At 41.9% G+C, this 18646-nt stretch overlaps 1 protein-coding gene across 5 annotated transcripts in view; it reads left to right on the top strand.

Annotated features, from left to right (window-relative positions):
• The window catches only part of FAM131A (family with sequence similarity 131 member A), a 117274-nt gene that overhangs the window by 71566 nt on the left and 27062 nt on the right, over positions 1-18646 (top strand). For all 5 annotated transcript variants that reach the window (XM_070754157.1, XM_070754158.1, XM_070754156.1 and 2 more), the window contains 2 exons: positions 12737-12830; positions 16319-16501. In XM_070754157.1, the coding sequence (XP_070610258.1) occupies positions 12761-12830; positions 16319-16501 (253 nt within the window). In that variant the 5' untranslated portion in view covers positions 12737-12760. The remainder of the gene's footprint in view (positions 1-12736; positions 12831-16318; positions 16502-18646) is intronic.

Below are 18646 nucleotides of genomic sequence, written 5' to 3'. Positions count from 1 at the left end.
GGGGCTACCTTTGAAGAGTGTCTGGAAACATCAACTTGTCCAAAATGAAGCTGCACAAACAGTTCTGGGCCTTCCGAGACATGCCCATATCTCGTCATCACTCCGCGGACTGCATTGGCTACTGATCTATTTCCGGGCACAATTAAAAATGTGTTGTTTATGATCTATAAAGCCCTACATGGCATCGGACCAGAATACCTCCGAGACCGCCTTCTGCCGCACAAATCACAGCGACCAGTGAGGTCCCACAGAGTTGGTCTCCTTAGGGTCCCGTCGACCAAACAATATCGGCTGGCAGGACCCAGGGGAAGAGCCTTCTCTGTAGGGGCCCCGGCCCTCTGGAATCAACTCCCCCCACCCTCCTTGCCTTCCAAAAGAGTTTAAAAACTCATCTTTGCCACCAGGCCTGGGGTTCCGTAGATCGTCTCCCCTGACCAATGAATGTTTTAATTTGATTGTTGAATGTATGGTATTGATAGTTTTTTTAATTAGAATTTTATAGATTGTTTTTAATGTATCATTAAATGGATTGTAGTTACCCTTTTCTGTTTTTTTCTGTACATGCTGTGAGCCACCCCAAGTCCTTGGAGAGGGGTGGCATACAAATCCAATTAAATCTAAATCAAATCTAAATCTATTCTCCAAAGCACCTGAAGGTAGAACAAGAAGCAATGGGTGGAAACTAAACAAGGAGAGAAGCAACTTAGAACTAAGGAGAAATTTCCTGACAGTCAGAACAATTGATCAGTGGAACAGCTTGCCTCCAGAAGTTGTGAATGCTCCAACACTGGAAGTTTTTAAGAAGATGTCGGATAACCATCTATCTGAAGTAGTGTAAGGTTTCCTGCCTAAGCAGCGGGTTGGACTAGAAGACCTCCAAGGTCCCTTCCAACTCTGTGGTTATTTTTATTGTTATTATTGGTAAGGACTCACTGGAGGAGAGCCTAATGCTGGGAACAATAGAGGGCAAAAAAGGGGACGACAGAGAACGAGGTGGCTGGATGGAGTCGCCGAAGCAGTCGGCGGGAGCTTAAACGGACTGCAGAAGATGGTAGAGAATAAAAAGACCTGGAGCAGTGGTCCCCAAACTATGGCCCGTGGGCCGGATGCGGCCCGCTGAGGTCTTTTAACTGGCCCGCGGCAGCACACGAGATTTTACCGATCGATATAATAAGAGGGAGAAATAGAGAGGGAGAGAGAAATGAAGAGGAGAGATAGAAAGGGAGAAATAGAGAGAGGGGGAGAGAGAGAAAGTGTGAGAGATACAAAAAGGGAGAGTTAGAAACAGTGAGTGAGAGAAAGAGAGAAGAGAGAGAGAAAGAAAGAGAAAGAGGGAGAGATAGAGAGGGAGAGAGAAAGGAAGAGGGAGAGATGGAAAGAGAGAGAGAGAAAAAAAGAGAAAAATGAGAAAATGATGGAGGGAAGGAACGAGGGAGAGGAAAATGAAACAAATGAGAGAAAAGGAAGAGGGAAGAGAGAAGTGGAGAGGAAGGAGGGAAGGAAGGAAAGAAGGAGAAATGGAGTTTGTTGATTTAAGTTTAAGTTTACTTGTTAATAAAGATGTATAAATTACTTAATTACTTAATTATTAATTAATTACTTAATTACTTATTACTTCTTCTTTATTTTAAATATTGTATTTGTTCCCATTTTGTTTTTTACTTTAAATAAGGTATGTGTAGTGGGCATAGGGATTTGTTCATAGGGGTTTTTTTATAGTCCGGCCCTCCAACAGTCTGAGGGACAGTGAACTGGCCCCCTGTGTAAAACATTTGGGGACCCCTGACCTGGAGGAACATTGTCCACGGGGACACAACTTGGTGGCTAACAACAACAAAACTTGTAATAGAACTGAGCTGAGGAATTCTGGGAGTTGAAATCCACCCATCTTAAAACAGCTGGAGTTGAGAAACAACAGTGTGGATGGCGGCATTTTGATCACATCAGTAATAATATTACTTCTTCCCTCCCAGCACTGAGGCTAGGAATAGAAATGACCATAATGTCTAATAACATTGCATTTCTTGCCCATTTACCATATGTTGCTGTAACCAGAACTTCCTAAACTTTTACCTCCTCCACGCACATTTATTTACTTTTACACAAGCATCTAATACACTTTATGGCCCTGTAAAGAATTACTGAAACTATCAACAGACTGAAGGCACAGTTGGTATTTTTTTCACCATCGTAATTTGCTTCCTGTTTTGAAATCCCTATAATATGAAGGTCAAGGCACAGAGGCTTTTGGAAAGCACGGCGATTAGCATCCAAGGAAAGAAATAGCCCAGAAGTAAATCAGAGGGGGGGGGGGGGGGGAGGCTTTAAAAATTCAAACTAGAGACAAATAATTTATAAGGCCTGAAAGAACGGAAAGACCCAAATTCTCCGTTATATTCATAATATAATGGGGAAAAGGAATCCCCAATCTGAGTATTGCATTGGCAGTTCTGTGTTAGCAAAAACTTCAGAAGAAAAGGATTTAGGGGTAGTGATTTCTGACAGTCTCAAAATGGGTGAACAGTGCAGTCAGGCGGTAGGGAAAGCAAGTAGGATGCTTGGCTGCATAGCTAGAGGTATAACAAGCAGGAAGAGGGAGATTATGATCCCGCTATATAGAGTGCTGGTGAGATCACATTTGGAATACTGTGTACAGTTCTGGAGACCTCACCTACAAAAAGAAATTGACAAAATTGAACGGGTCCAAAGACGGGCTACAAGAATGGTGGAAGGTCTTGAGCATAAAACGTATCAGGAAAGACTTCATGAACTCAATCTGTATAGTCTGGAGGACAGAAGGAAAAGGGGGGACATGATCGAAACATTTAATTATGTTAAAGGGTTAAATAAGGTTCAGGAGGGAAGTGTTTTTAATAGGAAAGTGAACACAAGAACAAGGGGACACAATGTGAAGTTAGTTGGGGGAAAGATCAAAAGCAACCTGAGAAAATATTATTTTACTGAAAGAGTAGTAGATCCTTGGAACAAACTTCCAGCAGACGTGGTTGGAAAATCCACAGTAACTGAATTTAAACATGTCTGGGATAAACATATATCCATTGTAAGATAAAATACAGGAAATAGTATAAGGGCAGACTAGATGGACCATGAGGTCTTTTTCTGCCGTCAATCTTCTATGTTTCTATGTTTCTAATATTTGTATACAGCCTACTGGAAAGGGGTGAACAGGTGCTTTGAAAGAAATCCTTTCTGAAATTCATAATCTGCCAGATCCTCAACAGTTCCACATCGGCAAAAAGAATCCGAACCTCGTATACAAAGTAAATAAACAAAATCTCACAAACAACCCCCACTCAGTAAAATACCATGGAATACTAATATCAAATGACTTAAGTGCCAAAGCCCACTGCAACAATATCGCTAAAAAGGCTTCTAGCATTGTCAATCTGATCCTACGTAGCTTCTGCTCTGGCAATCTCACACTACTTTCCAGAGCTTACAAAATTTTCACCAGACCCATCATGGAATACAGCTTATCTGTCTGGAACCCACACCGCATTTTGGACATCAACACCCTCGAAAATGTCCAATGATACTTCACCAGAAGAGCCCTTCACTCCACCACTCGAAACAGAATACCCTATGAAACTAGACTTACAATCCTGGGTCTAGAAAGCCTAGAACTACGCCGCCTTAAACATGATCTAAGTATTGCCCACAAGATCATATGCCGCAACGTCCTGCCTGTCAACGACTACTTCAGCTACAACCGCAATAACACAAGAGCACGCAACAGGTTCAAACTTAGTATCAACCGCTCCAAACTTGACTGTAAAAAATATGACTTTAGCAATCGAATTGTCAAAGTGTGGAACTCATTACCGGACTCTTGTCCACGATTGACCTCACCAGGTTCCTTAGAGGTCAGTAAGGGGCGTGCATAAGTGCACTAGTGTGCCTTCCATCCCATGTCCAATTGTCTCTCCTATATTTTATATATCTTTTCTCCCATTCGTATATCTTTTCCTCTATTCTTCATTGACGTATTCTATTCTCATATCTTTTCTTCTATCCTTTCCCTGATATTTACTACGACATGTTTTTATTCTCTTTAACTTTCAATTTGTATTGGAACAAAAAATAAATAAATAAAATAAATAAAGAATTGGACGCACAATTGTATCATAATCTTTACTAAACGATGAAACGGCTCTCGCCTGATTTGAGAAAGAGAAGCTGACAACTGATGAGGGAGGGAGGAAATTAAACCCAGATTAGTTATGACTTTTAAATCAAACCTCCATGTTTCAAGGCATGGACTCCTCGATAGTCCTCAACTTACAACCATTTTCTCAAAGATCCAAACTCCGGATTAGAAACATAGAAACATAGAAGACTGACGGCAGAAAAAGACCTCATGGTCCATCTAGTCTGCCCTTATACTATTTCCTGTATTGTATCTTACAATGGATATATGTTTATCCCAGGCATGTTTAAATTCAGTTACTGTGGATTTACCAATCACGTCTGCTGGACGTTTGTTCCAAGGATCTACTACTCTTTCAGTAAAATAATATTTTCTCACTTTGCTTTTGATCTTTCCCCCAACTAACTTCAGATTATATCCCCTTGTTCTTGTGTTCACTTTCCTATTAAAAACACTTCCCTCCTGAGCCTTATTTAACCCTTTAATATATTTAAATCATGTTCCCCCTTTTTCTTCTGTCCTCCAGACTATGCAGATTGAGTTCATGAAGTCTTTCCTGATACGTTTTATGCTTAAGACCTTCCACCATTCTTGTAGCCCGTCTTTGGACCCGTTCAATTTTGTCAATATCTTTTTGTAGGTGAGGTCTCCAGAACTGAACACAGTATTCCAAATGTGGTCTCACCAGCGCTCTATACAGCGGGATCACAATCTCCCTCTTCCTGCTTGTTATACCTCTAGCTATGCAGCCAAACATCCTACTTGCTTTTCCTACTGCCCGACCACACTGCTCACCCATTTTGAGACTGTCAGTCCATTTTGAGACTGTCAGTTTGACACCAGTAAGAAAAACACCACATACTTGAATGTAAACTGGACTCTGTTTATTCAGCTGGACTCTGGAAAACGAATGAGTTCATTCAACCGCAAAACAGCAGTCCATAAAGTCTGGTTTAAAGCAGGTCTGTACGATGCAAAGTCAGCATAGGGAATGTCCATCTCCCAGTGCCCTTATTCCCAATTGTGCAATTGGTTGGGCAGTGTGGCAACAGCAGATTCAGTGATGGGCTCCTACGGGTACGGTCAGGTATGAACAATTTCGGCCGAGTACGCAGAATTGGTAGAAAAAAATTGAATTTTTTTTCTTTTTTTTCCCTTCTGGGCTCTGGGTATGTTTTTCCTATCGCAGTAAATGAGCTTGAATGTGTATAATTTTAGAAGAGCTGTGCTTGTGTGTGTACATATACACATACAGTTTATATAGTAGATAAGGTATATTTTTCTGTGCCTGCTGTGTGTAATATGTATGTATACATACACTTTGGGTGCAATTGTCGTCGTAAGGCAAGGACAAGCTGTTTTGTGCAATTTTTTTGAGTTCATTGAGGTTTTTTAAGGACTGTTTTCAAGACGGTAGTTATTCTTTGTAACCTTATAAACTGTCTGCTTCTTCTTCTTTTTTTATCCCCCTGTTGGTCATCAGCCTTGAAAGCCTTGATTTACGTTATTTAATTTGTTTCCTTATTCCAGCAAGAGGCTCCAATCCAGCCCTTTCAAATCTATGTTCACTTTAATTGTAGACTGCAGCCTTTTCCTTCTGATTCTATGGTGAAATTTGAAAAACGCATTGTGGTCAATTCGATATCATGCAAACGAAGGCATGTATGTATGTATGTATGTATGTATGTATGTATGTATCATATATTTTTGCTGAATATTTAAAATTAAGGGAGACTAGGATAGCGCTATTTTGGCCTTGCTCTGGCCTCATCAGCTAGCCATACCCTTACTGGGATTTGATCCTGGGGCCTCTGCCTTGTAAGGCAGAGAATTAACCACTAGGCCACCAGATCTGATCCCTTCAGCTTTGTACCAGGGAGGGGCTATATGTTTTTTTGTTGTTGGGTGGGTTGGGCCTAGAGGCAAAAAGGAGCTGTGACGTTCCTTCAATATACCAGGGTGATCCAACAGAAAAAAACATATAGCCCCTCCCTGGTACAAAGCTGAAGGGACGAGATCTGGTGGCCTAGTGGTTAATTCTCTGCCTTACAAGGCAGAGGCCCCAGGATCAAATCCCAATAAGGGTATGGCTAGCTGATGAGGCCAGAACAAGGCCGAAATAGCGCTATCCTAGTCTCCCTTAATTTTAAATATTCAGCAAAAATATGTGATACATACAGAACATAGTTTGTTGGGTATGAATAAATTAAGTGCCTTGAAAGGGCCCTGGGTTGGGCCTAGAGGCAAAAAGGAGCTGTGACATTCCTTCAATATACTAGGGTGATCCAACAGAATATATGTGTGTGTGTGTGTGTGTGGAATACTGCACCCGGTTTTGGTCGCCACAATGCATAAAAGATCTTGAAACTCTAGAAAGAGTGAAGAGAAGAGCAACCAAGATGATTAGGGGACTGGAGGTTAAAATATAGGAAGAAAAGTTGCAGGAATTGGGTATATGTTTGGTCGAGTGAAAAGAAGGACCAAGCGAGACATGGTAGCAGAATCCCAGTAATTGAGGGGCTGCCACAAAGAAGAGGGAGTCAAATTATTTTCCAAAATGCCAGAGGGCAAGACAAGAAATGATGGATGGAAAGTAATCAAGGAGAGGCAGTAGGGAAAGCAAGAAGAATGCTTGGCTGCATAGCTAGAGGTGTAACAAGCAGGAAGAGGGAGATTGTGATCCCGCTGTATAGAGCGCTGGTGAGACCCCATGAGGAATACTGTGTTCAGTTCTGGGGACCTCACCTACAAAAAGAGATTGATCAAATTGAATGGGTCCAAAGACAGGCTAGGTGGAAGATCTTAAGCATAAAATGTATCAGGAAAGACTTAATGAACTCAATCTGTATAGTCTGGAGGAGAGAAGGAAAAGGGGGGACATGATCGAAACATTTAAATATGTTAAAGGGTTGAATAAGGTTCAGCAGGGAAGTGTTTTTAATAGGAAAGGGAACACAAGAAGAAGGGGACACAATTTATTTATTTATTTATTTGTTTGTTTGTTTGTTTGTTTGTTTGTTAGTCAGTCCAATACACAATAATACACAATGAAGGTTATAGAGGCTATAGTAGAGAAGATATAGGAGAGACTATAGGACAGGGGATGGAAGGCACTCTAGTGCGCTTATGTACACCCCTTACTGACCTCTTAGGAATCTGGAGAGGTCAACCATGGATAGTCTAAGGATAAATTGTTGGGGGTTAGGGGATGATACTGTAATAAGTTCCATGCTTCGACAACCTGATTACTAAAGTTGTATTTTTTACAGTCAAGTTTTGAGCGGTTAATATTAAGCTTGAATCTGTTGTGTGCTCTTGTGTTGTTGTGGTTGAAGCTGAAGTAATCTTTGACAGGCAGGACATTGCAGCATATGATCTTGTGGGTGATACTTAGATCATGTTTAAGGTGTCGTAGTTCTAAGCTTTCAAAACCCAGGATTGAAAGTCTAGTTTTGTAGGGAATTCTGTTACGGGTAGAGGAGTGAAGGGCTCTTCTGGTGAAGTATCTTTGGACATTTTTGAGAGTGTTAATGTCAGAAATGAGGTATGGGTTTCAAACAGATGAGCTGTATTCTATGATGTGTCACCTCACCGGTCACGATGATCTATCATGGGATCCCTCACCTGTCGCCTTAAACATGAATTTATTATTTATTTATTTCTTATTTATTAATTAATTGGATTTGTATGCCGCCCCTCTCTGACGACTCGGGGCGGCTCACAACATATCAAAAGAACATAGCAAATACATTTAAAAATCCAATTCATATGACTAAAAAGACTTTTAAAAACTCCAATGCAGTTTACAACATGTGGACTTCAACTCTCAGCCAGAATTGCTAAAAGAAATAAACAAAAAAACCAAGCAAAAACAAAACGACCCCAAATAGAACCGTGTCGTCCAAATCCAACTTATAATAATTTTATTTTTTTGCTTGCCTGCTCTGGAAGGCAGAGCAGGTCATGGAATGACTTCTCCATTTCACGCAGCGCAATCATGCCGCATTTATCGCTTGGCGAGGGATCGTCTTTTGTTGAGTTTGATGGTTCTGAGCTGGTGGGATTTAATAAAGAAACGTCATGGTCTTTCGTTTTGTCCGCTGGTGCTTTTCAGAAGGTGAATCCCGTTTGGAGTTAAGAGGAGGGAAAAAGAGACGACTGGAAGGGGACGGGTTGGGCTGATCAAGGAAGAAGAGAAAAGTTACTGTTCTTGGAAGGAGCCAAATCTAAAAATGGATATTGCCAAGGGCAAATGGATTTGGGTGGTCCTTGACTTACCACAGTAATGAAGAGGAGCCTGTGAATTACGGTCATAAGTCCTGAGAGTTATAGGTGTCAAGGTTCCAGGTAGCATCCACACGAAATCAGAGTCCCAGTCGAAGTACTCCTCAAAGTTCCAATTTATTGCTGGAGCCATCCTGGCATCTACACCAAAAAAAACCCCTGAATTTATTATTTATTTATTTGCTATTTATTTATTTATTGGATTTGCATGCCACCCCTCTCCGACGACTCCGGGCGGCTCACAACATGTCAAAGGAACATAGCAAATACATCTAAAATCCAATTAATATGACTAAAAAGACTTTAAAAAGCTCCAATGTAGTTTGTTTATTTATTTATTTATTGTTAGAGTTGAAAGGGACCATGCAGGTCATCAAGTCCAATCCCCTGCCTGAGCAGGCATCTTAAAGCACCCCAGCCAAGTGGCAGTCCAATCTCCTCTTCAAAGTGTCCAGAGTTGGGGAGTTCACCACCTCTGCAGGCAGGCTGTTCCACTGGTTGATTGCTCTGACCATCAGGAAGTTCTTCCTTACTATTAGGTTGAATCTCTCCTTGGTCAGCTTCCAGCTGTTGTTCCTCGTCCGGCCCTCTGGTGCTCTGGAGAATAGAGTGACCCCTTCCTCTCTGTGGCAACCCCTCATATACCTGTATACAGCTATCATGTCCCCTCTGGCCCTCCTTTTCTCTAGGCTATCCATGCCCAGTTCCCGCAGTCTCTCTTCGTAAGTCTTAGTTTCAAGTCCCGTAATCATTTTGGTTGCTCTTTTTTGCACTTTCTCCAGAGTTTCAATGTCTCTTTTGAAGTGTGGTGACCAGAACTGGATGCAGTACTCCAGATGTGGTCTGACCAGGGCGTAGTAGGGTGGTATTAATACTTCCCTGGTCTTGGAGTGTATCCCCCTGTTGATGCAGCTTAAGATAGTGTTGGCTTTTTGGGGCTCATGTTTAGTTGATTATCCACCAAGACTCCAAGATCTCTTTCACAGTCACTACTGCTAAGTGGGGTTTCTCCCAGGCTGTATGTGTGTCTAGGTTTTTTTTTTTTTACCAAGGTGAAGAACTTTGCTCTTGTCGACGTTGAACATCATGTTGTTAGTGTGGGCCCATAGTGTTAATCTGTCTAGATCTTTCTGTATTTTGAGCCTGTCCTCTAGGGTGTTGGCTACCCCTGCCAGCTTGGTGTCATCTGTGAATTTGATTAGTTCCCCTTCTACTCCCTCATCCAGGTCGTTGATGAAAATATTGAAGAGAACAGGGCCCAGGATGGAACCCTGTGGTACCCCACTGCCTACCTTCTTCCATGTGGATTTGGAACCATTGAGGACAACTCGTTGTATGTGGTTGGACAGCCAACTGTTTATCCATCTGCATGTGTTGTAACCTACCCCATTTTTTCTAATTTGTGGATTAAGAGATTATGGTCAACTTTATCAAAAGTTTAAAAAACATTCATCACCATTCACTCCACAAAACATACTAAGACACTCGTTGGTCAGGGGGCTAGGATATAATGGCCCCAGGCCTGGTGGCATAAATAGGTCTTTAAATTTTAATGAAAGACAAGGATGGTGGGGGCAGTGTGAATCTCCAGAGGGAGCTGACTCCAGAGGGCCGGGGCTGCCACAGGGAAGGCTCTTCCTCTAGTCCCCGCCAAATGACATTGTCTGGTTGACGGGACCCTGAGGAGGCCGACTCTGTGGGACCTAACCGGATGCTGGAATTCATGCGGCAGAAGGCGGTCTCGGAGGTCATCTGGCCCAATGCCATGTAGGGCTTTGTAGGTCATAACCAACACTTTGAATTGTGTCTGGAAACTAATTGGCAGCCAGTGCAGTCCGCGGAGTGTTGATGAAACATGGATATTTACTTATTTACTTATTTACTTATTTGCTTATTTACTTATTTACTTAGTTACTTAGTTACTTGGTTACTTAGTTACTTAGTTAGTTATTAGATTTGTATGCCTTGGAAGGCTCATAACCGTTCGCGCAACAGCTGCATTTTGGATGATTTGATGTTTCCGAACTCTCTTCAAAGGTAGCCCCATGTAGAGAGCATTGCAGTATTCGAACCTCAGGGTGATAAGGGCATGAGTGACCGTGAGCAAAGACTCTCTGTCCAAATAGGGCCGCAACTGGTGCACCAGGCGAACCTGGGGAAACGTCCCCCTCGTCACAGCCGAAAGATGGTGCTCTAAAGTCAGCTGTGGATTGAGGAGGATGCCCAAGTTGCGGACCTTCTCTGAGGAGGTCAGCAATCCCCCCCCCCAGGATAATGGATGGAGAGATGGATGTGTCCTTGGGAGGCAGTACCCACAGCCACTCTGTCTTATCTGGATTGAGCTTGAGCCTATTGGCACCCATACAGACCCTGACAGCCTCCAGACACCAGCACATTACTTCCACTGTTGAAAGTTCACATCCTTTGTCCCCCACCCACAAATTTGTCACGTTGCCTACTCAGATTGTGCAGGCATGTCCAGTTCTCCTTCCACTTCCGCCCAGGTGGGCTGGCATAGGATGTCCTTGAACCACTGGAAAGAGTGCTTTGTGGCTGCATCTGTTCGCTCGTGAAAATCACCCCTCCCAAGTTCCCACAAACATCAGGCCTTCTATAGACCGTGTGGCAAGCCGTTAATTTATCACCAATTTCTGCACCGGCTTGACAATAGAATAATAGAGTTGGAAGGGACCATGGAGGTCTTCTAGTCCAACCCCCTGCTTAGGCAGGAAACCCTGCACCACTTCAGACAAAGGGTTGTCTAACCTCTTCTTAAAAACCTCCAGTGTTGGAGCATCAACACGTCTGAAGGCAAATTGTTCCACTGATTAATTGTTCTAACAGTCAGGAAATTTCTCCTTCATTCTAAGTTGGTTCTCTCTTTGATAAACTTCCCTCCCTTACTTCTTGTCCTGCCTTCAGGTGCTTTAGAACAGATATGGGGTTTTTTATGTATGTTAATAAGGCCCTGTCTTATATTTTTTTGAACTTTGAAATAAGTGTGTGGCCTTATTTCCATGCACACAAAAGCTCCATTGGGCTTATTTATTTTATTATTTATTTTATTTATTTTATTTATTTTATTTATTTTATTTATTTTATTTATTTTATTTATTTTATTTATTTTATTTATTTTATTTATTTTATTTATTTTATTTATTTTATTTATTTTATTTATTTTATTTATTTTATTTATTTTATTTATTTTATTTATTTTATTTATTTTATTTATTTTATTTATTTTATTTATTTTATTTATTTTAATTTTGTCCAATACACAATGAGGGTTTTAGTGGGTATATATCTATATACACATAGTAAAATACATGATGAAAGTTATAGAGGAGATACTCATAGTAAAATATATCTAAGAAAGAATAGAAAAGAAGGTATAGTAATAGAACATATCAATGAAAGAATAGAAGAAGAGATATAGGAATAGAAGAAAGGAATAGGAGATATAGGAGAGCAATAGGACAGGGGACGGAAGGCACTCTAGTGCACTTGTACTCGCCCCTTACTGACCTCTTAGGAATCTGGATAGGTCAACCGTAGATAATCTAAGGGTAAGTGTTGGGGATTTGGGGATGACACTATGGAGTCCGGTAATGAGTTCCACGCTTCGACAACTCGATTACTGAAGTCGTATTTTTTACAGTCAAGTTTGGAGCGGTTAATATTAAGTTTAAATCTGTTGTGTGCTCTTGCGTTGTTGTGGCTGAAGCTGAAGTAGTCGCCAACAGGCAGGACGTTGCAGCATATGATCTTGTGGGCAATACTTAGATCTTGTTTAAGGCATCTTAGTTCTAGACTTTCTAGGCCCAGGATTGAAAGTTTAGTCTCGTAGGGTATTATCAAAGGATATCTTATTTTGGGGGAAACGGGGTAGATATAAGATGATTTACATTATATGGGGAGCAGGCAGAGGAAGGTCTTCAGAGCTTTAAGAAAGACCAAGTGGGAGGCTGTGGTATGTATCTCCAGAGGGAGTTCATTCCAGAGGGGCGGGGCCGCCACAGAGAAGGCTCGTCCCCTAGGCCCTGCCAGACAACATTGATTGGCTGACGGGACCTAGAGAAGGCCGACTCTGTGAGCCCTGACCAGCCACTGGGATGTATGAGGCAGAAGATGGTCCCGTAAGTAATTGGCTGGTTCAGGAATTCTGGGAGTTGAAGTCTACAAGCCATTAAAGGGGCCATCGTTCCCCACCTCTGATCTAGAGGCACACTGGGATGTTTCTACGTGAATCTTCCTAAATGATCTCTGGTTTCTTCTCTTTCACAGGTAAATGTTGAAGACACCATCGAAATGCTACCCAAGTCCCGGCGAGCGTTGACCATTCAGGAAATTGCAGCCCTCGCTCGCTCTTCCTTGCATGGTAAGATGTAGAAGACCCCAGCCATATGTCAGAAATAGGTTTATTTCTGAAGTAATATTATAATGCAGGAAAATGGTCTGTAACCATAGCAATGGCTGATGTAAGCCATAATCAGTATGTAATCATGGGGTTACTAACTGTGCTGCAACCTGATTGGCTGTAACCTATATAAAAGAAATAACACCCTTGCATGGGTGGAGTTAGTAGCTTGTGGGTGGTTGCAATGGTGGATGTAATAGCAGTTGTATGATAGTATTGTGGGTGGTTTGTTATAGTGGTTAAATGTAAAGGTGATAGCTTATTTAGAGAAACATTTTGCTAAGAAGAAAAGTAAAGTACAGTGGTACCTCTACTTACGAACTTAATTTGTTCTGTGACCAGGTTCTTAAGTAGAAATGTTTGTAAGAAGAAGCAATTTTCCCCATAGGAATCAATGTAAAAGCAAATAATGCGTGCGATTGGGGAAACCACAGGGAGGGTGGAGGCCCTGTTTCCTCCCAGGAGCTTCCTAGAGAGGCCCCATGGATGCTTCTCCCCGCCTTTCCCAGCCCTGTTTCCTCCCAGGAAATTCCTAGAGAGGCCCCATGGAGGCGTCCCCCTCCCACCTGGCCACATGGCTGTCAAGTTACTCCTACCTGGTCACATGACCATCAAGCCACACCCACAAAATAAGCCATGCCCACAGTGTAGCAGCAAAAATTTTGGTAACCCATCACTGAACATAACTTATATTGTTTGGCAAATATAACAAGACCAGCACCCATGATGTTACCTATTTTGGGTAATGAAAGCTCTGCAAGAAAAGTAGCAAAGTCAGATAGCACCAAAGACCCTTCAGGTATCACAAAGCCCATGTTGCTTCACCTTGAGAACAAGAGCCAATTTAGTGTCACGACTGAAGGACTAGAAACCACAAGTTTGAGTTCTGCCCTAGGCGTGAAGCCAACTGCATGACTTTGGGCACATCACTCTCTCTTTCAGGCCTAGAAAGAAGACAGCAAGGGCAAGCAACTTTGGGAATTCTTGTTTTTTGAAAAGGGAATATATTTGTCCTAAAGCTGCCAAGAATCCAGGCTGACTCGAGTAGCAAAATGAACAGGACACCGGAGAGAGAGAGACAGAGAGAGAGACAGAGAGAGACAGAGAGAGACAAAGAGACAGAGGGAGAGAGAAAGAGAGGAAGAGGGCAAGAAAGTTTTCCTTATTTCTAAGTTGGATCTCCTTGATTTGTTTCCATCCATTGCTTCTTGTCCTGACTTTCAGGTGCTTTGGAGAATAGCTTGACCCTTTCTTCTTTGTGCAGCCAATCAAATATTAGAACACTGCTATCATATCAAGTTCAGCTTGGAGAGAGAGAGAGAGAGAAAGACACAGAGAGAGAGAGAAAGAAAGAGAGAGAGAGAGAGAGAGAGACAGAAAGAGATAAACAGAGAGAGAAAGAGAGAGAGATGGAGAGAGGGGGAGAGACAGAGAGAGAGAGGGAGAGAAAGAGAGTGTGTGTGTGTGAGAGAGAGAGGGAGAGACAGAGAGACAGACAGAGAGAACGAGAGAGAGAAAGAGACAGACAGAGAGAGAGAGGGAGAAAGAGGCAGAGACAGAGGGAGAGAGAGAGAGAGAAAGAGAGGAAGAATGCCAGAGCTTGTCCCAAATATAAGATCCCCCCCGAAGTCCCTTCGCACACAAACACAAACACACACACACACTATTCAAAGGAACCAAACTATTTTAAACAAAAACCCTTGGTGATTGAGAGAGGAAACATCCCTCTAGGCACATGGTGACATTGTTCTGTCTCTTTGGGTGCCAATCGTTCAAACGTTGCCCAAAGAAGACCAGCCAACCAGAGAATATCCAAATACCTTAAAGGTTTATGGCCTTATTCATAAAACCTATTATGTGTTCATTTTTTAGTAATTTAAAAAGGTTTAAGTACGTACTTACAATACAATCGAGAGAGTCCAGAAACATTTCACAAGAAGAGTCCATCACTCCTCCGCTCGCAACAAAATACCTTATTCCACCAGACTTGAAATACTGGGATTAGACAATTTACAAGTACGTTGCCTCCGAACTGATCTAAAGGCAGTTCATAAAAATCATATACCCAAATGTCCTTCCTGTTAATGACGGCTTCACCTTCAACCGCAGCAATACCGGAGCATGGAATAGATTCAAACTCAATGTAAACTGCTCCAAACTCGACTGCAGAAAATACGACTTCGGCAATAGAGCGATCAATGCCTGGAGTGCACTACCCGACTCTGTGATTTCTTCCCCAGACCCTAAAAATGTCAACCTTAGATTGTCTACAGTCGACCTCTCCCCGTGTCTAAGAGGTCTGTAAGGGGCGTGCATGAGCGCATCATTGTGCCTACTGCCCCTGTCCTGTCCTATTGTCCTTTTTTATCGTTACTTTTTAGTTATGTTATGTTTATGCAAACTACCACTATCCTAAATATGTTTGACAAATAATAAAATAAAATAATAGAAAATAATAGAAAATAAAATAAAAAAAATAAAATAAATAATAAAAAAATAAAATAAGATAAAATAAAATAAATAAAATAAAATAAAATAAAATAATAAATAAAAAAATAAAATAAAATAAAATAAAATAAAATAAATAATAATAAAATAAAATAAAATAAAATAATAAATAATAATAATAAATAATAATAAAATAAATAAAATAAAATAAATAAAATTAAAATTAAAATAAAAAATAAAATAAATAAAATAAAATAAATAATAAAAAATAAAATAAAATAAAATAAAATAAAAAAATAAAATAAAATAATAATAAAATAAAATAAATAATAAATAATAAAATAAAATAAAATAAAATAATAACATAAAATAATAAAATAAAATAATAAATAAAATAAATAAAATAAATAAAATAAATAAAATAAATAAAATAAATAAAATAAATAAAATAAATAAAATAAATAAAATAAATAAAATAAAATAAAAAGTAAGTAAATATTTTTTTCAGCCTGCTATTGTTGCTTTGTTTCTCTCACTGCAATTTTTTGATCATGTCCCTATTTGTAGGTCAGCCTGATCCACCACGAGGCTAGTGCTTTCCATATTTGACCCCTTGAAGATGGGTGGACTTCAACTTCCAGAATTCCCCAGTCAGCTGGGGAATTCTGGGAATTGAAGTCCACCCATCTTCAAGCGGCACAGAATTGAAACACACTTCTCTAAAAAAATCTCCTAAAATGCTCTCTGCCCTCCTCGCGAATATGAAAACATTAAAAATACGAATGCGTGCAGAAACGAAAGCATATTTTAATTAAGAGAGGTCAATCAGAAGGGATGAAGGAAGACCAAAACAAGCCATGAATCTTTTAGAAGGACAAGTGTTCTTTAGAACATGGAGTCTGTCCATTATCAGAATTCCAAGGTCCATCATTCATGGTCGCCAGGGTTCTCCACCATCTCAGCAGCTCTCCAGCTAATGCTGTCTGTTCCTTCGGTTGCAGGTATTTCCCAGGTGGTGAAGGACCATGTGACCAAGCCCACCGCCATGGCGCAAGGCAGGGTGGCCCACCTGATCGAGTGGAAAGGGTGGTGCAAACCCATCGATTCTCCTGCGACCTTGGAAAGCACCTTCAACTCCTATTCGGATCTCAGTGAAGGAGAACAGGAGGCCAGGTTTGCCGCAGGTGAGACTGCAAGGGGGGAGGGCAACAGCTCTCTCAAGGAAGTCCCATAAGCATATCTGACCAATTTTTTCTACCAGTGCTGCATACATAAAGTGACCAGATTTTAAGATTGAGAAAGAGGGACACCATCGAGCAGGGCATGGGTGGTGGGTGGGGAACGTTTAGCCCCAAAAAAATAGCAAAAAAAATATCTCTCTCTTCTTCCTCCCTCTTTCTCTCTCTTCCTTCCTTCCTTCCTCTTTCTTTCTCTCTCCCTCCTTCCCTCCCCCCTCTCTCTTTCTCTCTCCCCCTTTCTTTCTGTTTCTCTCTTCCTTCCTCTTTTCCTTCCCTCCCTTTCTCTCTATTTCTCTCTTTCTCTCCCTCTTTCTCTCTTCCTTCCTTCCTTCCTTCCTTTCCTTCTTCCTTCCTTCCTTCCTTTCTTCCTTTTTTCTTTCTTTCTTTCTTTCTTTCTTTTATCTCTCTCTCTTCTTCCCTCCCTTTCTTTCTTTCTCTCCCTTCCTTCCTCTTATCCCCTTCCTCTCCCCCCCCCACAAACCCAGTCCCTTCCCCGGGGCTCAGTAGGTGCTCCAGCCCAGGAGCAGCTTCACCTGGAGAGAGAGGGCGGGGCTTCCACTCCTCCTTTGCTCTCAGAGGCCGACGGGCGGGACCTCTGCAGCACAGGAGCCGCCCGGCTTCCCTGCCCCAATGGTGCCTGGATGGAGGTGAAGGCGGGAGAAGAGGTGGGGTGGGGAAACGGGCGAGCAAAGACCGTGCACAGCTGGCCAGAACTAAGCGCAGAGACCTCCGGCCAAGCTGGGTTGGGGTGGGGAGGGCGAGGCAGCAGCGGAGAGCTCATAAACCCCTCCCTCTGGCCTCTTCCCAAGGGGGCTGTTTGGGAGGGGGGGAAAGCGGGACGTTTTTCAAAGGGTGCGGGATGCCGGACAAATGGCATCGCACCAGAATATCTCCAGGACCGCCTTCTGCGGCACGAATCCCAGCGGCCGGTTAGGTCCCACAGAGCTGGCCTTCTCCGGGTTCCGTCAACTAAACAATGTCATCTGGTGGGATCCAGGGGAAGAGCCTTCTCTGTGGCGGCCCCGACCCTCTGGAATCAACTCCCCCTTGGAGATTAGGACTGCCCCCACCCTCCTTGCCTTTCGCAAACTCCTCAAAACCCACCTCTGCCGTCAAGCTTGCGGAAATTGATTCCCCTGGGCCGTTTCCACTGAATGTATGGCCTGTATGAGATGTATGATTGTTTTTATGTTAAGGGTTTTAAACAGTTTTTTTACATATTGGATTTGTACTGTTTTCTCTTGTTGTGAGCCGCTCCAAGTCCTCGGAGAGGGGCAGCATACAAATTTATTTATTTATTTATTTATTTATTTATTTATTTACTTACTTACTTACTTACTTACTTACTTACTTACTTACTTACTTACTTACTTACTTACTTACTCATTCATTCATTCATTCATTCATTCATTCATTCATTCATTCATTCATTCATTAGATTTGTATGCCGCCCCGCTCCGCAGACTCGGGGCGGCTAACAACAGTAAAAAGACAACGTAAACAAATCTAATATTAAAAAATCTAAAAACCTCAATTTAAGAAATCAGTCATACATGCAGTCATGCCATATATACATTTTATAAGCTATGGGGAAGGGAATATTTCAATTCCTCCATGCCTGACGACAGAGGTGGGTTTTTAAGAGCTTACGAAAGGCAAGGAGGGTGGGGGCAACTCTGATATCTGGGGGGAGTTGGTTCCACAGGGTCGAGGCCGCCACAGAGAAGGCTCTTCCCCTGGGTCCCACCAAACGACATTGTTTAGTCGACGGGACCCGGAGAAGGCCAACTCTGTGGGACCTAAGTGGTCGCTGGGATTCATGCGGCAGAAGGCGGTCCCGGAGATATTCTGGTCCGGTGCCATGAAGGACTTTATAGGTCATAACCAACACTTTGAATTGTGACCGGAAACCGATCGGCAACCAATGCAGACTGCGGAGTGTTGGAGTAACATGGGAATATTTAGGAAAGCCCATGATAGCTCTCGCAGCTGCATTCTGCATGATCTGGAGTTTCCGATCTAATCAAATAAATAAATAAATAAATAAATAAATACATACATACAGAAAGAAAGAAAGAAAGAAAGAAAGAA

Source organism: Erythrolamprus reginae, chromosome 5, assembly GCF_031021105.1.
Source record: "Erythrolamprus reginae isolate rEryReg1 chromosome 5, rEryReg1.hap1, whole genome shotgun sequence".
In the NCBI taxonomy this organism is placed as follows: domain Eukaryota; kingdom Metazoa; phylum Chordata; class Lepidosauria; order Squamata; family Dipsadidae; genus Erythrolamprus; species Erythrolamprus reginae.
The sequence above is the reverse complement of the archived record's forward strand: the minus strand, read 5'-3'. Positions and strand labels throughout refer to the sequence as shown.